The sequence below is a fragment of the Protopterus annectens genome, chromosome 1.part2 (assembly GCF_019279795.1).
Source record: "Protopterus annectens isolate FY-2018-M chromosome 1.part2, PAN1.0, whole genome shotgun sequence".
Lineage (NCBI taxonomy): Eukaryota > Metazoa > Chordata > Ceratodontiformes > Protopteridae > Protopterus > Protopterus annectens.
The window spans coordinates 1,002,536,590-1,002,561,599 of NC_056727.1; the positions used below are offsets into that span (position 1 = coordinate 1,002,536,590).

At 39.2% G+C, this 25,010-nt stretch overlaps 1 protein-coding gene across 1 annotated transcript in view; it reads right to left on the reverse strand.

The window, feature by feature from the left end:
* The window catches only part of RIMS3 (regulating synaptic membrane exocytosis 3), a 1,682,810-nt gene that overhangs the window by 26,867 nt on the left and 1,630,933 nt on the right, over positions 1-25,010 (reverse strand). The window contains exon 6 of the mRNA XM_044059968.1: positions 2,428-2,529. Coding sequence (XP_043915903.1) covers positions 2,428-2,529 — 102 coding nt within the window. The remainder of the gene's footprint in view (positions 1-2,427; positions 2,530-25,010) is intronic.

Genomic DNA, 25,010 nt, shown 5'->3' on the forward strand with positions numbered 1-25,010 from the left:
GGTCTTCCTCTGGCAGTGATGCCAGACTACCTCCCAGTGAGTGACCAGGACTCCCCCTCAGTCTCATTATCCTCATGATCCACAGCAACAGGCACTGCAGGGCTGGGCCACAGTTGCAGTGCCTGCTGAACATATCTATACTTCCACAAGGAAATGTAATGGAGCATTTGCTATGAGTGAATCCATCCTGATGGTGATCTGAATATGCAGGCATTTCTGAATAGAAGTAATAATGACTATCTACTAGCCTGTCTAACCTCCTGAAGTAAGTGACGTTATTACCCTCATGTTCTGCTCATGTTGAAACAGAAATGACACATTGCAGAACTGTGACAAGTAAAATGTAAGATACCAAGACAACAGGTTTGAGTCACATTTCCCAGTAGATGCATGATAGGCAGTCCCCAGTGTATGCATTAACGTACTTCAACAGAAGTTGACAGAGATACACATGAGCACATGGGGACATAGCACAGAGTATGCATTCACTGTGAGATGGAGCAGTGTAACACCATCTCATAACAAGTCCTTGCAGAAACCTGCATTAAATGTAGGGGGCATATTTCATTAAGTACCACCATCATCTCTACCTGACATAGGAGACCTTCACAGTAACCTACACATATTTCCTACATAGACCTAGGGAAAAGTCACAAACATAAATTAGGACTAAAAACAATCACTCGCAATACTGTGTGGGTCATTCTTGCCTAACGTCCACTTCCCATGCATGACGATTATCAGGATTCTGCACCAGAGGACATCATACTGATCATACTGATGCCTGCACTATTCCCCCATCCTGGGGAAGCATGGCAATTTTTGGTAGGGTTAAGACCCCATTTTTGCTTTTCACAGGGAAGAGGGGAAGGAGGATGCAGGGCAAGACAGACAAACATGGAACAGCTCAGGCAAACATAAGTGTACATGTACACATTAGGATGAGAAGACATGGGATGAACTAAGGCAGGCTACTAACATGTTGAGATCAACACCTCAGCCAGGTCATACAGGCATCAACTTTCTTGAAAGGGCTACCAGAGGAGCCCAGTTGCCACCCCCCCCCCCCAAACTGGTTGTGAAGAAGATAAAGCATAATGTTGCTCTCCTTCATGCATTCTAGAAGGCAGTAGCAGAGGCTGACATACTGTCCTTATCTCCTTGGAAAATTTTTCATTTTCATGACGATGAAAACGTTGACAAGATTCATGCTCACAATATGACTTTTGACTCCTGGGTGACACGTCATCAAGAGCATTTATACAGATATCCAGCATGGGCTGTCACTTGAAAGTATAGGCAACAAGCTGTGCTTTAACTTTCAGATGCATAGAAACAAAATAAAACCTGACAAGTTAACTTTGTGTCATGCAAAGGTATAATTTGCTTTGCTTTACAAGAGTACTGTCATTTTTTTGTGCTGGTAGACACAGATTTGGAAAGCTATATTGGATAAATTAGGAGGAATTGCAGCACTTGGACCTATAAGCAGCTCTTAGGAAGGACACAGTACTCTAAAGGTATGTGCTATGTTGTATTTGCCTACCTTTCTAACCCTTGAACAGAGATTCACATTACAGAAGTCTAGCAGTATCATTATGGGTTACGTGTATTTATGATATGTAGATTGTAATGCTAACAGGGTAGCCCATAATATCACTACAATATGTCCTTGAAAACAGCTGAATGTGTCTATCACTACTTATGTTGAGGTTATGGCTTCTAAACAAAAATTTCTGAAACTAACACAAATAGGAAAATCCTTTCTATCCCCTCTGCTGATCCTTCTGACTGCCATTTCTAACTATCTGATGTCTTAAAAAGACAACACTTCCAAAACGTAGGTCACCAGGCTTTTTTGTCAGGCATATATATATATATATATATATATATATATATATATATATATATATATATATATATATATATATATATATATATATATATATATATATATATGGATATATAGATAGATATGTAGATAGATACATACACACACACACACACACACACACACACACACACACACACACACACACACACACACACACACACACACACACACACATATACGCACACACACAAAAAACACACAAAAAACACACACAAAACACACACACGCACACACACACACACACACACACACACACACACACACACACACACACACACACACACACACACACACCTATATATAGTGCCCGTTAACTGTGATAGCCTGTGGTTACAAGAAGAAATGAAATAAAACTGAAATGCTTTTAGACAAAGCAGTGCATTTATATTGCATGGGGCTCCTGAATATCAAATGAGTAGTGAATAATTATAGAAAATACTCAAAAGTAAGTGCCAAATCCATTCAGCCACCAGAACTTACCTTTAGTTATAAATACCCCAGTTCACAGAAAAAGAAAAAAAAAAGAATCCTACCAGGAATTGATCTGGAACCAGGTTTTGGAGTAAGGCCTCGTGCTTGGACCACTTCTACTTCCAGCTGACCACTTCTGTCTATCATACCGAGGTGAATATCTCCTATAAGAAAAGAAAAATATTAAACTTTGTAATTTTTTCCATATTGCTGAAACTGTGAGTAATCAAGCAAAGTTATGTAGGCAGGTAGTTATACCCTGTTTGCATTCACACATAGTCACACCACTTAGCAGTTGCAGTTACATTGCAATAAATGATCTATGCCATTTTACCTTTGGCATACATGCCCGAAGGCTTTTCCAACACAACAAAAAGGAGAGAATCAAAACAATATGAAAGAAAGGGATACCGGACATATCATCTATTGGACTATTCCAAGAAACATTGCAACTAATGTGAGCTTGGTAATAGAACTGCATGATCCATAGCCTGAGAAAGTGTTGCAGTTTAATGGAAAACACACTTATTTAGTTTATACATATCCAGCCTTTTAAATCTCAGCTCATACTTTAACATTTCTTCATCTTTCAAACATTTTGGGAACTGTGAACTACATGATTGTCCCCCTCATCATATAGCTTTGCCTGTATGTTCCCCTGTTACTAAACACAGAACTCCAGCACTGACCATGACTGTTCTCAGTACAATGTCGACATGTGTTTACTATGTGTGTGGAACGCATTGCTTCTGCTTTGCATTACAGCATGCTACTGTTTTTTGTCACTATATTTCACACTGCACAGCATAATTCAGTTTATGTGCATTAATTATCACCAAATGTTTTTGTTCTCAGTCCATCACTTATGTATTAGATTGGTTCACCCTGTGAGATGAATACCCTTGCACTGGTTACATTATATCTCAGCTGCCACCTATCTCTTAATAATGTCATCCACCCCCGTGGAGACCATGAACCACACCTGGAACTGCAAAATGAACCTTCATATCCTTATCATATAAAGATATCTAATTTTCCAAACTTAGTGTGATATCAGAAACTATTCTATTAAAGGGGATTGATCTCTACAATGCTTTATTTTCTGAAAAAAATAAACAAAAAATATACTTGTTTTTCCCACCTTTCTAAGCTAGTATAGTCCAGTTTTCAGGTTATTGCTGAATCCAGGGCTGCGTTACAAGTTTCTGTGTTGCCCATACCTTACTTGGATAGAAGGAAGTTTCTCTGTTCACTGTGAGAGAGGGGCTTTGAGCAGCCTATCTGTCCCTGGAGGAGTGGTTTCAGCCCAGAAATTAGTAGTTTACTGCCCATTCTGGTCTAATTTCTATCTCTTTCATTTCCCTGCTATAAAACCCGCATTTGCAAGGTTTGTGTGCTTGTATACAGCTCAGCAAGCTCCTGCCTGGTGCCCTGCAGAGTTCTACAGCAGCAGAGAGACATTGGAGTGATTAAGTATCATTTTTTTCTGCATTTCTTGCTGCCTTTAGCTAATTCTGCCTAAAATGCTAATTTTCTAGAGTTTCTGTGTTCTAAAAAGTTTGTTTCAGCTACATATTGTACTTATTTTACTGCCTGCACTTTAACAAAGTCATTTTTGTGTTTAAATTACCTGTTTAACTGTTGTAGGCTACACACTCAAGTGTGATAGCCATTTCTGTGCATTTAAAGTGTTTTTTGATTATATATGCTTTATTTTCTGAAAAAAAAAAAAAAAAAATATATACTTGTTTTCCTGCCTTTCTAAGCTAGTATAGTCCCGTTTTCAGATTAGTGCTGAATTCAGGGCTCTGTTACAAGTTTCTGTGTTTGCCCATACCTTACTTGGATAGAAGGAAGTTTCTCTGTTCACTGTCAGAGAGGGAGCTTTGAGCAGCCTATCTGTCCCTGGAGGAGTGGTTTCAGCCCAGAAATTAGTAGTTTATTGGCCATTTTGGGCTAATTTCTATCTCTTTCATTTCCCTGCTATAAAACCTGCATTTGTGCATCGGGTAGCACCGGTTAGCTAGGGTATAACTATTCGCGGCTCCCCAAAGTCTACTCTTCAATTTTTCCCTTGGAACTAGACAAACCTTCAACTTAAGCACTCAAACCATTCACTTCTCATCTCAGCACTTGCTCAAAACTCATAGCAAGCACTAATAAACCTTAGCACTAGACCCCCCCATACTGTAGAGAAGGACAAGGCTCTTTATTCGACCTTACCAGTCAATCAGTAAAACAGTTCACTGTACCTATCCAAGCATGTCCAAAGGGCAGTTTCAGGTGTACTCTCTGGTCCAACTGGTGAATCTGGGCATTTTGAGGCAATGTTACAATTGCCTCATGTACACAGACAACCCTCTCCTCCTTCCACAAAACACTAATACATGCGAGAGATGCAATTATACAGCCAAACTGGAGGCTAAGCTCTCTCAACCCAAGACTGGACCAGGCAGTCAAGAGGAGAAGGGAATTACTTGCATCACACCAGCAGTCTCACATAGACCTATGAAACCAGCACCGGCAAAAAACACACATAAATACACAAAAACATACTCGGAGGCTCTAAATAAAAATCTGCAAAAGCAACAGAGACCTTCAAAGCAGACATCCAGGCAACCTCCACCCCCCCTAACACAAACCATGAAACACATACTTCACAAAACCAGTGTGCCACATAATCACAGCCCTTAAGGCAAAATAACATACCCAACACACTAGTAATAGGTGACTCTATAGTCAGGCACACTGACGTCCCACTCACTAGGCTGAACAAGGAGAAGGTTACTGTTAGCTGCCAGTCGGGTGACAGGATCCGCCACATAACACAAGCACTCAGGTCACTCCAGAACAAGTACACATATGACTCTGTCATTGTCCATGTTGGTGTGAATGACCTGAGCCGTACCTCCCTGGACTACATGAAAAGAGATATGGAGGAGCTCTCTGATCACATAGCCCAGGCCGATATGACCCTGACCCTGAGTAGCATCCTGCCCACACCAAGAATGATACCACAGAATAGAAAAAAATATATAAATTTTAACAATTGGCTAAGCTTCTGGTGTCATTCAAAGGGGATCCAGTGTCTGTCAGTCTGGGATGACATGCTCAACAAGCCCCTCTGCTTTGCTAGAGACGGCTTGCACCTGTCACCCTTAGGCTTTTGAATACTGGCCAAGGCTCTTGCCACCCCCACAGTGCCTTTTTTAGGCAAAGCTCAAAAGACAAACCCACCGCCGTAAATAGCAGAAGTAACAAAAAACTGAGGGTAATGCTACTCAATGCCAGAAGTCTAAACCTCAAAACGCATGCACTTGAGGCACTCCTCCGTATGGAGGAAAATCGATATATGTACAGTAACAGAAACCTGGTTTAAGGCTCCAGAGAGCACCACAGCACTACCAGGCTACAACTCATACCATACATTTCAGCTACAAAACCCGGACCGAAATACAAAAGGCGGGGGAATATCCATATTCATCAAGGATACCCACACCTCCAGGTTAGTGGCACAGCATGATGTTTCAGAGATCATCCACGTGCAACTAACAACGGGCAAGACTGCTATTCAAATTATAGCTTGCTACAGATTGCCCACCATGTCCCAGGACCCTCACTCCGCATTCCTGGAAACACTTGGAAACATAAATGTCCTACCAAACACCCTGTTATTGGGTGATTTCAATTACCCAAACATTAACTGGGAGAACTACTCAAGTACAAACTCCCTTGCCCAACATTTCCTAGAATTTATAAACTCAAATGCCCTACATAATCTGGTCAACACTCCCACCAGAGGTGACAACATATTGGGCCTGGTCATCACCAACATGGGCAACCGGTGTTCCACACCAGAGGTCAACCCCTCGCTGGTTAGATCTGACCTTAAACTAATCACTCTGGATATTCACATTCCACCACCACCCCCGGTCAAAGAAACCACCGTGAAACTCTTTTCAAAAGCAAACTTCACGTTACTTAAGGCCGAGGTGGGAAGTTTCAAAGCCCCCATGCTAAAGGATAACACTGTCCAAGCTGCAAAATCCTTTACTAATGCATTCTACGGGCACCTACAAGAATGTATGGATCATGCTATCCCTAACAAAACCAAGACTCACCCCTACAAGATAAGGAAACCAGTCTGGTGGACCCCTGCCATTAACAAGCTATACAATAGAAGGAGGAAACTAGCACAGAAAAGAGTAAAATCCCAAGAAGGGAAGACATCCCTGATCAGTATCAGCAAGAAACTACATTCCCTCATAAAATCATCCAAGGCTAGCTTTGAAAGAAAAATTGCCATGGACTCCAAAGATAACCATAAGACATTCTTTAGCTATATCAAGAATCTAAGTGGCAATTCTCAGATCTGCTCGGAGTTAGTGCAGAATGGCACAAAATACGCTAAACTGACCGATATAGCCAACATCCTGGCGGACAGGTTCAGTGCAAACTTCACCCCCCTCTCAGCCCTAAAAGGGCCCATAACTATACCAGAAGAATGTAGTGCCCCTGAAATCACAGACACTCAGGTTAAAACAGCCCTCTCCAAAGCCCAAAACACAGCATCAATGGGACCAGACGGTGTCCCAGGCTGCATTCTACATGAGCTCAAAGATGAACTAACCCCTCACCTGAAAACACTGTTTAAACTCAGCATCTCCACAGGCTACGTGCCCACAGAGTGGCGCACAGCATTGGTTATTCCGCTCCACAAAGGTGGAGCCACAATGGACCCCAGGAACTATCGCCCTATAAGCCTGACTAGCTTGGTCTACAAAGTTATGGAACGCATCATCATGGATTTCATTAACAGAGACATTGGAAACCTCCAAACACTGGACCCTACCCAGTTCAGCTTTGTTAAAGGCAGATCATGCCTCCTAAACCTGGTGGGCTTCTTTGAGACAGTTACCAAGGCTATAGATGAGAGAAAGGTGGTCCACATAGCCTACCTAGACTTTGCAAAGGCCTTCGACACCATTCCCCACTCATGTATTATAGACAAGCTCACCAGCCTGAACATAAACCCCTACATCAAGAGATGGGTTGCCAACTGGCGCATGGACAGAACCCACATGGTAAGAGTTGTGGGAGCTAGGTCTGACTCTAAATCGGTTACAAGTGGCGTTCCCCAGGGCTCAGTCCTAGGAACTCTCCTGTTTGGCATATACTTCTCAGAGGTACAGGCAAGCACAGGAGGACTATGTCTGACCAAGTTCACAGACGACTGCAAACTAGGGGCTATAATTGACTTTCTGGCTGACACAGACTTCCTCCAAAAGGGTCTCACTGAGACAGATACCTGGTGTCAAAACCATGGCCTCAAGCTAAATGCCAAAACGTGCATAGTCATCCCCTTTGGAAAAAACAAAGTACCCACAAACTACCACATAGGTGGTAGCCCCCTAAATACGGAAGACGTAATAAGGGATCTGGGGACCCAAGCAGATAGTAACCTCTCCTTTGATAATCACATTGCCAAAGTGGTTAGATAATCCTTCCATGTGGCCTACCTAATCACAAAAGGGTTTGCATCCAGATTGAAAGAGGTCATTGGGCCCCTCTACGCATCACTCAGACCCATCATAGAGTACAATTCCCCATTTGGGATGTACCTTACAAGACACCTGCAACAACTGGAAAGACCACAGAAGTACCTCACCAAGAGGATCACTGGCCTCAAGCAGATGCCCTATGCAGCTCGACTGAAGAAACTCCAGCTGTACTCAGTTGCATACCGCCTACTCAGAGGTGATCTCTGCCTGACATACAAGGCCATGTACAATCCAGAACTGATGGACATGCTCCACCTAAAGAAAACCATATCCCCTCAAGCCACACGCTCCAGGGATCTAAATCTTACCACAACAATAAATAGGACATGCTGGAGGGATAGATTCCTGTCCCAGAGACTTCCCATGCTCTGGAACAAGATTCCAATCTACATTAGGCAGAGCTTCTCGCTAACCCTCTTCAAGAGAAACCTTGGGGAGTGGATGGGAAACAGAAAGTTTACCCCGGGGATCACTTCAATGGCTCGGCAGGACAGAGGCACAGGAAACTAGTCTAAGGTGGCGGCAAAAGCCAACACATTCTGGCTAGGCTTATAAATGCCTTCGGGCAGATAGCCTAGTACCTCCCTATAAACCTATGACCTTTGTGGGAGTAGTCTGCATATCAGCTTTTCTCCTCTCAATTTCTCCATAACAACTGCCTTCATTTTTATGCAACCTTCTGTTACGCTAGAGATTGTTGGGAACCCCCTGCACTTTTAATTCCCTGCCAGTCTCCTGTGAGGCAGAGTATCAAAGCTATGCTGAAGTCTATCTATCTATCTGTCTGTCTATCTATCTATCTATCTATCTATCTATCTATCTATCTACAAATAAAGCCTTTTTTGGCTTTTCAGACGTGAATGCAGGAAGAAAAGTAAACAGGTCACGTGAAACACTATTGCAGTAAAAATCTCATAACAGAATAAACAAAGTCAACATTTTGTATATACAAGATCAGAACAAACTGTCTTTCTAAGGGTAATCACTATGATGTTATTGTCTTATTTACAACCTTCTTTCTCCCTCCTGAGTTCAGTCAGAAATGATTCATCCTGTTCCTCTGCTCATGCCCCTTGTTTTGATCCAGACAGCTACTAGTGGGTAATGTTGTATAATATTACTGCATATGAATGCATTCAAATGATAATATCAGATACAGGAGGCAGAATTAGAGATACCTTACAATGTCTACAGTGTGGGGTACACAGATTTTCTGTCTTGGGTATCATATAAAAGAACTGTTGAGGAAATCAAACAGTTACTGTTTTTAAACACCACCATTATTAGAAACCAAGCCCTTTAAGTGAAGCAGAGCTAAGTTTTGGTATTTGTATGTCTAAGCCAACTATGTCATGAAAACATTTTCTGTATCTCAAAAGCAAATTAAATAGCATGAATAAAACAACATCCCAAGTAAAGAAACAAACAAGTAAATAAATACATTAATAAACAAGAGCAGATGTAGCAGTGCATAAAATCTCTCGTACATAGGTTCATAGGTTCATAGGTTCATAGGTTCATACTAGGCTATCTGCCCTGGGGCAATTATAAGCCTAGCCTGATTCTGTATGACTTACGCCACCCCTTGATTTGAGTATACTGTGCCCTTTTTAAGGTTTAGTTTACTGTGCCTCTGTCTAATAGTGACACGGGAGTAATCCCTGGGACAAACTTACGATTCCCCATCCACTTATCGAGATTCTTCTTGAAGAGATTCAGTGAGGTGCTCTGCCTCACATGAACTGGAATTCTATTCCAGAGCGAAGGGAGCCTCTGGGTTATGAACCTGTCCCTCCAGCAAGTTCTATTTATTTCTGTGCTGAAGTTCAAGTCCCTAAAGCGTGTGGCTCTAAGGGATTTAGATTTACTGAGGTGGAGCATGTCCATTAATTCTGGATTTGACATAGCTTTGTATGTCAGGCATAGATCGCCTCGAAGTAGGTGGTATGCAACTGAGTAGAGCTGGAGTTTTTTTAACCGAGCAGCATATGGCATCTGTTTGAGACCCTTGATCCTCTTGGTGAGATACTTTTGGGGTCTTCCTAATTGCTGCAGGTGTCGGGTAAGGTACATCCCAAAAAAGGCATTGTATTCTATGATGGGCCTGATGACGGATGAATAAAGGGGCATGATTACCTCTCTTGATCTAGATGTGAAACCCTTCGTGATGAGGTGGGCTATGTAGAAGGTCTTTCTAACCACTTTGGCAATGTGGTTTTCAAAGGAGAGATTGCTATCAACTTGGGTCCCCAGGTCCCTAATAACTTTCTCTGTACTTAATGGGTTTCCGCCTATGTGGTAATTTGTGGGCACATTGTTTTTGCCAAAGGGTATGACTATACATTTTTTGGCATTTAGCTTTAAACCATGGTGCTGGCACCAGTTATCTGTCTCTGTGAGACCTTTTTGAAGGATGTTTGTGTCAGCTGGAGAGTTGATTATGGCGCCCAGTTTGCAGTCGCTCGAACTTGGTGAGCCATAGTCCTCCCACGTTTGCCTGTACCTCAGAAAAGTATATACCGAACAAGTGTGGTCCCAGGACAGAACCCTGTGGGATGCCACTTGTGACCGGTTTCGAGTCTGACATGGCTCCAGCAACTCTCACTCTGTGGTTTCTGTCTTTGAGCCAGTTTGCGACCCATCTTGTGACATAGGGGTTTATATTTAAGCTGGATAGCTTATCTATGATGCCCGAGTGGGGTATTGTGTCAAATGCCTTTGCAAGGTCCAGATAGGCTGTGTGGACTACCTTCCCTTCATCTATGGCTTTGGTGACTGTTTCAAAGAAGTCAACCGGGTTCAAAAGACAGGATCTGCCCTTGACAAAGCCGAACTGGGTAGGATCTAGTGTCTGTAGGTCCCCAATGTCTTTGTTTATGAGCTCCATGATGATCCTCTCCATAGCCTTGCAGACTAAGCTAGTCAGGCTTATGGGGCGATAGTTTCCAGGGTCCGTAGAGGCTCCACCTTTATGGAGTGGGACCACTGTTGCTGTACGCCATTCTGTGGGCACATATCCTGTAGTGAGGCTGAGATTGTATAGCTGTTTTATTTGAGGGATTAGTTCCTCTTGTAGTTCATGTAGGATGCAACCTGGGACGCCATCAGGTCCCATGGAAGCAGTGTTTTTTGCTTTGGAGAGGGCAGCCTTCACCTGAGCATCTGAGATGTTTGGGAGGCAGCCCTCTGCCGGGATAGATACTTGCTCTTTTGGGGGGGGGGGATACTTGCTCTTTTGGGGGGGAATACTTGCTCTTTTGGGAATGAATAAACGATGGCAGCCTTTTTCTGTGAAATGCAGTTATGTATTTTATAACTATACCAGAACAATTGCATTTGAAAAATATATATGAATATTTTTGTGTAAAATGTCTCAACCCCACCACGTAAGCATGATTGCCTGCATCACAGCCTATCCCTCTCCCTCTTGATGAGTTACGTTCAGTATTGGGTTGGGAAATATGTTAAAATACTCCTCAAATAATAAATAAGTAATAAAAAATAGTCCACGTATGCTAAGAACCAAAAATAACTTAAAACATTAGCTGTCAACATGTTATACAGACAACAATATATGCTGCCTAATTTCTTTTAGCTTTATGGCAAATTAAACACATGATCACTTTCATTCTTCATGTGCGCCATATAATTCTCTAATACAGACAGGAACATGGGCGCCTTGCCATCTGGTGCATACTTCAGAAATAAAATCCTGCATCAGTTAGTAAAGGCTTTGAAGGCACCCACTTGGAATGCACAGCATTGTGCAGCCTAACTCCTAATGGTATCATAAGTGCTAACTGCAGCTCAGTGCCTGAGGGTACAGGGGTGCAAGCAGGGTAGAATGACAGCAAGGCAGTATTGTACACCTTACAGTTACACAGCCTACACAAGGTGCTGGGGTGCTGAATGCTACTGAACTTCTAGTAAGGTGTAGACCAGTAAAGCAATATATCCTCTGTATCAAGAGCTCAGGATGCAGTCCCACTGTCCTAGTACACAGCATAGGGGACTGGATACCCTGTTTGAGACTCATGAATCATTGTAGCACTGAGTGCCTTATAGTGAAATGACACACTAGACCTTTAGGAAATAATATACTACACTACAAAGTAAAAAGTACAACAGCACATGAATGGGGATGTAGTGATGTTAGTATAGTACATCCATGCATATTAGTACCTTACCATAGCTGATGTAAAACCACTGATCTGCAACACTGTATGAATAATAGGACAAGAACCTGAGCTACTATGTGTGTCAATCATCGTATCTATATGAATAGCTATATTTTCAATATCTATAACTATCTCTCTCCCCATATATAGTGTATATATATATATATATATATATATATATATATATATATATATATAGATATATATAGATATATATATATATATATATATATATATAGATATATATATATATATATATATATAGATAGATAGATATATATATATATATAAATATATATAATCTATATATATATATATATATATATATATATATATATATATACATATATATATATATATATATATATATATATATATATATATATATATATATATAAAATGTATATGCATATATATGCTCACAATGTGTGTGTGCATGTGTATGTACATGCGCACATGTGAACACATATGTGTGTGTGTGTGTGTGTGTGTGCACCAGTGTACACGTGCATATATGATTGAGTGCATTTTTTGGAAAGAGTAGTCTTGCATACAACATTAAAAATGTACAACTGTAACACTAACAGCATCTTTCTTTCCTTTTTTGCCTGGTGGAGAATTAATTTGGTTTCATCCAGTCATAGCTTTCACTGGTGCTGATGCCTTAAGGCATGATAGAATTGTCAAACAATGCCAGTACCAACATACTGTCCACCAATGCCTGTTCCCACCTGCAACTCAGATGGCCTGAGCTTGATTAGCCACTGAAACTGGAGGAACTGATCTGTGTAGGGTAGGACTTAGTGACCATAAATTGCTCCTCCATCCTTAAGGGAGGGAGGGATTGAGATGGTTTGGCTTGCTGCTGTCTCAGCACCTAATAGAGAGAGGAAGGGCAAGTCATGCAGCATATATGCTTGGTATGAGTGCTTGGCTTGTCAAGCTGTATTCATGTAGTAGCCTTTTGGGTTATGTATGGGAATGAGCATATCCACAGAAGACATTACAGGCCATTACATGTCATTGCAGGCCATTACATGTGTAACTATACACATCAGCTGCCAGTTAGTGTGAAACAGAAAGAAAATCTCTTTGGGAGCTGCTACTGACCACAACTGTCTCTCACCCCAGCCAGTGCCATGGTGTAGATGTATGAAGTCCTGACTATGCCCTTCCTAAACCATGTCCGATTACTGGCTTGATTGTCTGAAGTGGTGGCAGGAAAGGATGGGTAGGGTGAGGGGACAGGGTCTTGTGTGCACTTCATAGTCAATCCCTGGAGGATACTGTGGATGTGTGGCAAGCATGATCCTACAAGAGAATGGGGGTATTGGTTGCTTCAACACAGAGGTGGGATGATACTGTAGCATACCCTAATTGCATGTCCACTTCTGGACATAAGAGTGAATACAGTGAAATAGGGGTAGGAAAAGGGTAAGACATAACAACCACCCAACCAACCCAAAAAGAAAACACTCCCAGTAGCAATATAGCACTGCATTAGAGTACATGGTCTCTTCATCACCCCCTTTCCCCCAGCCCAGGGTTAGGAAGAGCCTTGGCCAGGCTAAAGACAGGTCCAGTAGACATGGTGGATGAGGCGAGGAGGAGCTCAAAAACTATCTGTAACCCAACTGTGGAAATTATGGGACAACAATTATGGGAGAGATGATGTTTGCAGTAGAAAGATCAAATGTTAAAAAAATACTCTAGACATGCTTTGATAAAGGTTGTTACAACCTGTATAATTCATCCGAAGAATGAACACCATTGTATCTCCAGTACAAAAGCAAAAATCCTACCCATTAATCTTTAGCAAACGTATATCCTGACAGCCCTTCTTTACAAGCTCCTTCTCCTCAATTACCGCCCTTCTCTTGCAAGGAAGTTGACACATAGAGTATACAATAGATTCTACCATTCTACATTTGACTCTGACAGTTTACAAATATCTTTATTTGACTTCAGTCTATATAATGATATTGTATGTAGTTTTTACTTTTAGTTTGCTTTATTTCACTTTAATGTAATCATTACCTCATATTAGCTAGGTTGTGACTGAAAATGGAGTCTTACGGTGGAGTGCATCTACTTTAATAAATAAAATAATAATAAATAAAACAGAGCAACTTTTTTGAAAAGTATAAATACTTCTAAGTTACAGTAGCTCTGTTTTTCATGGCTTATATCTTACTGTATATGTAGTGAGCACCAACTGTATTGGTGTTGCACACAAACTTACTCCTTTAGCAGTACTGGGCATTGCATTCTGAACTGTCCTTTTCCATCTAAGTTTCATCCCAATGGTCCTATGCAGCAACTATTACATCTCTAAATTGTCACCAATGTCAGTAAAGAATCAAATGTCAAAGTGGATTTAATAAATAAAAAAAATGAAATGTGCTGTTTGTAACCGCGTATCTCTTATTGACAGCTTCCTGTATTAAGGATATTTTATGCTACTAACAAAATGTTATTCTAAACCACAAGATATAAGATTACAGATCTGTAATGAAAGTCTAAAATCATTTTTAGTGTACCAGTAAGGTACTTCCAGGGATTATGATACTAGTATTCTTTTTAACAAAGTTTAAGGAGAAATGTGGCACCTCACAACGCAATGAGATGCATTACGACGCTGTTAATTAACATGAACAATATTGTAACTTCTGGCAATGTCTCTTTTTAATGTTTCCTCACATTCTTTTGACTAAAGTAGTATATTTCCAGTTAGCATTGCTCCTGAATTAGTCTTCCAAATGTGGATTAGAATCATGATTCCTGGACCCTTGTGGAACAATAGTACAGCCCAGTAATTCAAATCTGTTAATCTTATCATTATGGAAATATGCATTAAACAGAAGATTTCATGAGATACAGGTAAACAAATAATAATTTGATCTGAAAGGGGTTGACAGTTATTGCTTAGATGCAAACATGACTATACGTAACTGCTGCACCTAAAAGACAAGCTTGCTGTTAACATTGTAATGACTGTTGCTGCTGTTGATAGTAGGATACTTATATCAGAAGATCATATCTCAGCCATCCTGACCGATGATTCCTGCTAGCAGTAAGTGTGATGACTCTCCTTATCATGTGGAGACATACTGTTACACACAGAACAAAGACTAGAAACTGCAGTGATTCACAACATTTTGTCTGTAAATTAATATTGAAAGTATCTGGCAAACATTCACAAAACCACAGCACTTAACTCTAGCCTTAAAAACCAAAACAGAGATAATAAAAAACCCTCAGAGTTGGTGACTGTTATTAGACACACTGACTACACATATAAAATAGGATAAGAAGAGGGTCCAAGACAAGTCTCCTATGTCCCTGGTGATAAGATTGAGAATGTCACTAAGGACATTATATGTATGCAGTGATCTTTCATAAATAGTTTGACTTTGCTATTGTGCATGGGAGAATCAATAATGCTAGAAAATCCTCTCTCTCAGTAATGCAGAGTGATATGACTAAACTTTGGATGCTCTCACAAATGCTTGCTTTGCAGTTGGTTAGAACCTTTATTCTATAAGAATGGCATCGAAATATGCAGAAAAGATTACTGGTTTCATCTCTGGTGCTGACAGGGGGATTCATTGCCTGTCCACTTGGGAGACATGTGAGACTCTAACATGCTTTGTAAGAGATGGGTCACATTTCACTCAAAAGATGTTTGAGTTCTGAAGAGGATCTTTTCTTCCTAATGGTAATATTTTAGGCATACTCAAATTAATTGTCATTTCCAGTTAAATATACAGAAAAACCAAAATGAATATAAAACTCATCAATATCCTCAGGTCAGAATTAATCTGCCTAGAGACTAACCTTGTCTTTGAGGGAATCAGGGTATGTGATGTCTCAGAGACATGGTTTAAAAAACATCATGCATTCAGCAAACTCCTGGTTACAATTCTTTCCATGCACACTTGCAGAGGGACCAAGGCAGTGGTGTGTCTATTTTTATGTCAATCCTTCAAAAACTGGGTTGTGGAAACACATTGTGGTTATGAAACATTCCACAGGGAATGCTGCCCCCCGTACTACCTTACTTATTTATGCCCTACTTGTACTCCTTCCCTTAACCCTAACCCTAAACACCAAAATATTGTTAAAAACACTTTTCCTAACAGTAACACTACACAAAGCAAAATGACACAGAAAACACAGAATCCTACACATACACAACCAGGGCAGAATCCAGCAAAAATATGACCTAGGTAGATGTGTAGGGTCCAGACCAACCATAAAAAACATTAACAAACTATTACTGTCATAGGAAAAAAAAATGACTGTTGTTTTAAAGAAATTTACTGCTCTCTCTCTCTGTCTTTCACTCTGCGAGCATTCAGTCTCTCTTTCATTGGTTCAGATTTGGGCGATATTGTACTGTACTGGCTCACAAGATGCACACTAGCAAGGACCGCCCAAACACTGCCCGAGACAGTTTATGTCAGTCAGTAGTAATGAATAATCATCAGGATATGCCTCGAACCCGAATGAATATTAATTGTATATGTGGTATGCAGCATTTTCAATGAATAATCATTTGGGTATCATATTGTAAGTGTTTTTTCCCCTTACTATTATTAAATCACAGAACATCGAGACAAACACAAGCTACATATAACTAAAATAACGGTATTGAAAAGTGCAGGTATTTATTTAGAGGTTGAGAGATGTGTGGGTACATTTTATTTATTTTTTTTATGTGAGTTACATGTTTTATTTCATTGACGTTTTAAGCAGTTTAGTACGTACGTATGTTGTATAATCATGAGGAGAATAATTCCAGGTTAATACAGATACTGCAGAGCATCAGCAAGCTGAAGATGAAAACACAGACTGTCAGTGCTTCAGTCAGAGAATTAACTTCATATGTCCAGGAATGCAATAGGTAGACAATTGTTATACACACTTCACTTCTTTGCTCAAGAATGTTGGGCAAGTTAAAAAAAAAAAGAATTCTTAACTAGCCAGAATAAGTCATGGATTGGGAAAAGGAAGGATCGAAATATTACTGTAAATCACATCACTTAGAACATTAGTGGGTGAGGGACACTTTTGAAATAATTGAACTCAACTTATTTGCTTAAGAATTTAGAGCCATTGATAGTTTTGACATAATACTGTAATTAACTTTGAAGGTTACTAGCCAAAATGTTTTTGCATCAACATGCACTTTTCTTAATGATAAGGATTATGGGTACACAAAGCTGCAACATGGGCACTTAATGTTAAAAAGGACAAACATTTATTTATTTATCATAACAAATGACAGAGCTACATTTAGTAATCACAGCTGCTCATCTGCATTCATTGTATGCATGATGTCAGTGGCTATTATGCATGGCATGCCAATCATGCCTCATTTCATATTTAGGTTCGCTCTTCAATCACCATGGCCCACTCCTGCGTGAAACTGAAGGTGAGCCAGTACACTACAACATTGCCCAGATTTGAATAGGACTTCCAGAAGCTCAAGTCAAGTTGGAAGAGCAGACATTTTGCTTCTTTGGAACAGTGAAGTGTTACTTTTTTCCAATGCAGTTGTAGGATTTTGCAATCTTACAGGAGCAGAGCAGAATGAAACAGCAGTAGTCCTTTCTATTTTTCCCGGTATTTTGGGAATTTTACAGTCTTATTATACAACGGCAGACTGGAACAAAACAGCAGCAGCGGCGGCAGCAGAAGTAGATCCCAGTCTTATAATGGAACAGGAGCAGAGTGAAACTTCAGCAGACTTTTACAGTGAAGCACACGGGTATGAAGCAGGGTCATTGTGATTTTGCTGTCAACGGAAGTGGAGAAAAATACAATAGAACTTACAGTAAAGCTATGTATGTTGTAGGAAATATCCCTGTCTTACATAATGGTGCTTGATAGAGTCAAACCCTGCACCTCAGGGAGAGGTAACAGTTGACTTAATCCTCCACACTAATTGTCAGTCTAGTCAGCTGCTCCCAGTTTTACAGAACAGCTTTGCTTCTGCCTCAGATTTTTGCCTTATCCATGAACAAGTCACTTGATCAGACTGTGCCTTGGGGTAAGGTTCTCAATGATACCCTGAATTGTAAAATAGCTAAGATGTAAAGGAAGGAAATTGATTGTAACAAAGAGAAGCATGATCATATGAGTCATGTTTTTTGGATACGATTAGTGGTTTCCTTGTTGTTTTAACTGTTGACAGTGTGTTTATTACTTAGCTATGAATAAATTGGACAGCATGAGTATTTTTTTAGGCTCACAAGTGTGAGCTGCAGTGTTTGGGCTACAACAGTTTGTTTAGTTCTTTAGAGAAGCAAAGTAAGGCTATGAGCTGTTAAAGAGTTGTTTTCTTGATTCTCTCAGCTTTCATCTGTTTTCTTTGTAACTCTGACCAAGTTACTTCACCAGAGAGTACTCCTGGGCTAAAAGGGGCACGTGTCCAGTGGGCTGCTTTATTCCGTTAACAAATGTGTTGCACCTCTGTCTTTTGAATTCCTGCACCCTTCACATCACTCTTGCTTCACTATATGCTGTTTGCGTATGAATTCTGGCATGCCTCTTAGACTTTAATGAGTTGCCAATGCATTTTCACTAAATGAGTTTTAAGGGAAGAGTTTACTGTTTCTCATGCTAAGTCTATTTCCTATGTGAGAGCATTTTGTTTTTGTTAAGAAAATGGCTATCAGTGTTTTGTTTTTCTGTGAAATTTGGAATAAAAGTTTTCAATGAAATCTGTATCTCTATGATATTGTAAACATAAAGAGGTAAATAGAGTGATCACTGGCAGGTTTGAACTGTGTTTATGGAAACTGGAGAGAGAAGGAGAAGTAATGGGATACTGGTATGACTGGCAGGGGCCTGATTTATTAACCTGCATAGTGTCCCATTTGTCCACAATCTGACTCTATTGACTCTGCAGATATATGCTACAACGTCAACCATTCAAGTAGGTCAGACCTGTACTGAATGAATTCAGAGGGAGTAGCTATTCTTGATAACAGAGAAGATGTAAGGAGGTCAAAAATGAGATGTAGGTGTCCTGCAAGCATGTAAGCCCCCCCCCCCCACAAAACAATGGGCTGTATGCAGTAATATTTCTGAGTTTTGTATGACGTGCGGGTAGTTGAACAGAACCTTCTGTGGCATTTATACTGTCTTTAGCTGTTTAGTTTTATTCATTGCAATGAAGGCTAAATTCATTCATTGATAGGCATGGATTGTGTAATATAGTTGTAACATGTGCATATTAGTAATATATATATTGCATTGTGCTCTTTATAGCTTCTAGCAATTACAAAGGGTTGCCATTTCTCAGCTCATATTGTTTGCATTTGAAGTGATGATGAGAACCATCTGATCTTCAGCATATGTAGTCATTATTACATATTATTACAATGCTGTCTACTCTACAAGATCAGATCATAAATGATTTCTGCATTCAGTTAAAATCATTACTCTAGCAGTTAGAGCAGCAGACTAAAGCTCCCACTTGTTAATGGGCTGCTTCCTGTGGCTAGGGTGCAGGGGATGACTCTTTCTACCTTCCTTTACATACTGTGTGACATTGAGTAAGTCACTGAATCACTGCTTTGGAGCCACTGGGAATTTGGACTGAGCTTGTTAATGGTCTCCTGAACTAAATGTCTAGTAACTATGAACCTGTTGTTGTTTGTCTGCCATTCCATATTGCAAAGCTGATCTAGTTCAGGAAATGTCTTGGCAATATCTCTAGCATAAGACATTATTTTAATAGCAGCATAGGCAATTTCTTCAAGGGCAGCAGACACTACACTTGTAGATGAAACACTGAAATGCAAGCTGTTTGCAAAACAGCAACCTCTGCATTAGTAATATTTCATTTTAATGTGGAATTATCCAGATGATGTTTAATTCTGCAGAGATTTTGCATATTAACTTAATTTATATCAGCTGGTTAATATTTTTTATGCTCTCATAAATGTTCTTTTATTTAAAGTGTGCTGCACATGTCTGCGTCTTATGGTATGATGCTAGTGATCTTTAATACAGTTTCCTGCAGTTCATCCAAAGCTACCAATAAAAATATGAATTTATTTCTTCATAACAGTGAGTGTACATAGTCAACAAAGAGGCTAAAACTGCTAGTGGGGCTGGGTGGCTCTCTGTGCATGAAAGTAACTTACAGTCTTATGAAAGTAACTTACGGTCTTAACCATCTGGTAATTTTAAAGTATCTTTAATTTGGCTTTGCAGGACTAGTGTATGCATGTGTACATTAAGTTGGAATACTTCAGTTACTATGTTTTTGAAAAAAAATTGAAATATGTGGCTTAGGTCATTATTATTTTTTGACACAGATATCTGAGAAGGACGTAGCTATAATTGTTGGTTTTGGGAATGTCTGTGGATAAAAATGACTGTCTCTGCTGAGATGATAAGTTAAAAAGCCATTGTCTGTCTTTGCAGGACCAGTGTACATTTGTGGAAAGCAAACTAGAATACCTTACTGTGGCCTTTTTATCACAATCAGACATATAATGTGTATACAACTGATAACGTGGTTGCAATTGTTGAGTACAGATAGCGGTAGATTATAATGGCAGCAATTTGAGTGGCCCTTTATTTTATTTTACATTTGTTAACCGGACTAGACCAACTGGATACAAGTCCATTTTCAGTGGAGGCCCGAGGAGAAAAGCTCCGCTATCTACTACATGGTCACAAAACAGAACATACAAAAATATCACAATGGTTATAAGTCAAGTATGGATATAAGTCACAAATAAGAAAGGCAGTAGCAACAATTTCAGGAAGTTTACAAAGAAGGGGATAGAAAGACAAGGAAATTATTTAAGTACAGATGTGGTAAGAGAAGGGAGAGAAGAATTAAGTTCTTTAAAAAAGTTAAGATGAGTGTTATTAGAAAAGTATAGTTATTTAGTCGACAGGAAAAAGAAAATAAATTGAAGAAGTATATTTGGGAGAATGTATGAGGAATAAAGGAGAAGAATAGGAGGTCATAGAGGAGCTAGATCAACTGGGATTGATGCAAGAGCAAAGCCAGTGTTTAGTAAGAAAGAGTTTCAGTTTAGTCTTAAATAGTGTAATGGAAGTGTGGGCTATAAGGTCTGGAGGCAGTTGGTTCCAGATCTTACCAACTGAGTTGGAAAATATGGAATCACCTGCTGTATTCTTAGAAAGAGAAGTTTGAATCAGTAGTTTATTAGAAGAGCGTAGGGCTTTTAAGTTGTTGTAGGGTTTTATAAGGCTGGAGAGCATGGGTATGTTTTCAGGGTGGTAAAGGGCTTTGTGGGCAATTGTAAGCTGATAGTACTGAATTAGGTGGGGTAATTCCAGCCATCCTAGTTTAGAGAGGTTCAGACAGTGATGTGTTTTATATGGAGAGGCAGTGGCAAATCTTGCAATGTTGTTGTAGGCTGTTGTGAGCTTATGGCTGAAATGTTTTGAAATAGGTGCTTTTGTCGTTATTGGCTCATAAATTGTTTCACTGCTTATTGGAAAAAATGTTCAAAACTACAAACTTAAAACACACTCTAACAAATTTTGTTGGGTTAAACAAGAAATATAATTTAAAACAATCAGGAAAGTGAAGCAAAGAACAAATGGTCCCAAAAATGTGTGCAGCAGCAGGGGGGCCCATGGTTTGAAAACAGTCCAGGGCCCAAGCTACATTTAATCCATGAATCATCAGATGCATTTTCAAGGAATGAGCTTCAATACATTTTCAATGAATATGAGCTTCAAGGTAAGATAAGTTTACTGTTGCTCATGCTTAGTCTGTTTTCAACATAAAACTGTTTTGTTTACTAAACAGCTATCAGTGTTTGTGCTCTAAAATTTGAAATAAGTTTTAAATTAATTCCAAATCTCTGTCATCACTGTAAATGTAAAGAAGAAACAGTATGCATACTAGCTGACTTGAACAGTGTTTAATGGTAACTGGCAAAACAAACTTCCACTATGAGTTAACAAAAGTAAATGCACCAAAAATCGTAATCTTCCTGAAAAACACAATTTTTAAGTGTTTTGCAGGGGTCAAGCCCTCACACCACCCAAACTTATATATATATATATATATATATATATATATATATATATATATATATATATCAACATATATATCAACTCTGAGGTTGCACTTACTTGAAAAAAAGGAAAACTCCCCCAAAAGGGAATCACTTCTGGCACAACTTGCTGAGCGTGATTTCCTATGGAGGAACTCCAATTGTTAGTAAGTTGATGCTTGGGCAGTCAAAGCTTGAGAATTCAAGTTTCATCCATCAATATGATTGCTGGGAGAGATTGCCAAGTAACATGACACTGGAGGTTTGGTGTTGTTATAATTGTTAATATTACAGGAAACATAAACCATACAGACACACGGCTCGGGTACACTGAATACAATTTCCACCAATGAATAAAAGATGTTCTGTGCCTGATAGAACTCAAAAGTCTTTAATGAATATTGCTAAGTGCATTCAAAATTCACAATTGCTTCATCAGACCATAAAAATGATAAAATAACATTTACTTAAATACCACCTACTACTCAATTAAACTATAAAACAACGAACAACAACAGATCCTAATAACTGAAAAGATAATATTTATTTTAGTGTTTATTAATGGAGGAGGCATCCTGAAGAAGTACTCACCTTTTGAAAGGAAAATAAGCTAGAATTAGAATGGCTTATAAGGGTAGCTAGTATAGTACTTAACTATGGACCAAACCATTAATTTTTCTGCACACTCCTTGTTACTTGCAGTATGTGGACAGTGGAACTTTAATTCAACCATTACCATATATGATTTACTCAAATGAGCATTCAGTTATTTATACACTTCCTCTTTTTATACACACAAAAAACTTTTTTACCAAATGAGCAATCTACCTTTTAGTTACAACTACAGTGTGTGTGTGTATCTATCTATCTATACACACACACATATATATATGTGTGTGTGTGTGTGTGTGTGTGTGTGTGTGTGTGTGTGTGTGTGTGTGTGTGTGTGTGTATGTGTATGTGTATCTATCTACCTATACACACACACACATATATATATATATATATATATATGTGTGTGTGTGTTTATCTGTCTATCTATACACACACACGTATATATATATATATATATATATATATATATATATATATATATATGTGTGTGTGTGTGTGTGTGTGTGTGTGTGTGTATGTGTGTATGTGTGTATAAGCATGGAAGTGTGGGGTGAGTCCTCAGAAAGAGTTCAGATTACACTGTTCGTTTAATGTTCTTAAGTTTTTAGGACTGATTAGTTTATAACTGCAACTTGGGAGTCAAGTTATATGGGTTCTCAAAACAACAAACACGGTTGAGTTCTAATCATTAAGAGATAAATATTGCATTCATTGGTTAGGGCACAAACAACTACACTGTTTTAATTACTTAAACATTGCTTTCATAGTAAAGCACATATTTATAAGAACTGAGTAAAACTGTTATTAAACAGACTAGACAGCCAATTAGACAATCTAGCATCCTAAAGATATATATATATATATATATATATATATATATATATATATATATATATATATATATGTGTGTGTGTGTAGGATTGTAGTCACAATAACTAAAGGCAGGTAAGGTAAGGACAGAGTATGGGTGTTCGCACATCTGAGGGTATACAGTGCTATCTGCAGTGAACATGTAGGGGAATTAGGAAGAGTAAACAGCTAGTGTTTATTAATGGAGGAGGCATCCTGAAGAAGTACTTGTGACATAAAATGATGAATTTCAGGTTACCTCACACTTTTGACAGGATGATTATGATACAAGGTGAAGTTTCAGGTGACCTTAGGTAACAATGGTGCAGCAATATATCTGATGTCACCTGGCACAGTGTTCCATGAACTGTTAAGAAAAACACTGAGCACTTTTTTTATTAAATGTAATTAGGGTTTAAGTTTTGTAAACAAGAACTGATTGGCAGGCCTGTGCTTCTTGTGTGTCCCAGTAGGGCTGGTTGCTTGAATCAAGGCATTGTTTTTTCTAAATCATTTAATGGATAAAGAGCATTTGATTCTAATTTGGCTTAGCTTGTTGTGTTGTCCAGCATAATTTCAATGAGGATTGAAATGGATGGATGGTATAGAGAAGGCCTATTGAAAATCTTGCAATCATGTTAGATGTAGTGATGACTTTCTTGATTGTGTGGTTACCGAGATTACCATATAAGATTTTAAACAGTAGCAATGATCCAGCTATTACATTCCAAAAGGACAGGGGTGAACATTATCCTTCTGTCTGTTGTGTTCTTAGAAATCCATGCAATTTTCTCTGGACTGCTTTCTGAAAATTATTACTTTTTTATGAAATTGAGAAGAAGCCTTCTGTGTTGTACGCAGCTGTTAAGATTGCCAAATCTAGCCTGAAGTTCTTGAAGTATGGTAGTTAAATCATTAAGTCAATGCAACAGTAATGAATCACCTTTGTATTGCAATATCTGAATATTTTTGGTCTGAGGATACATAGTAAATGGCTCCCTATTGAAATGATGGCGCTCAAAATGCTTAATGCAGACAAACCGAAAAAAAAGAGACCAAATCTACAGGAGAAGAGTGAATCTCAAACATTGTGCTTCTCATTTCAACCTCTTTTTTTGCAGTGGGGCAAGTCCCCCACACTCCCTCAACTCATCTACACCAACTCCAAGACTGCCATACCTCGAGGAAAAGGAATGGCCATCTCAGACTTAATATATGTAAGGCCGCTCTTTTGGCCATTCAGTCTCTGTTGCAGGACTTGCTCTAGCAGGTCCAGACATTTCAAATAGTTACCATGGTAAATACAGAGAACATAATTTTTTTTCCAAGAAATGAGATTTTTAGGGGCTTCTTGATTTGATTTGCATACTAGTAGGGAACT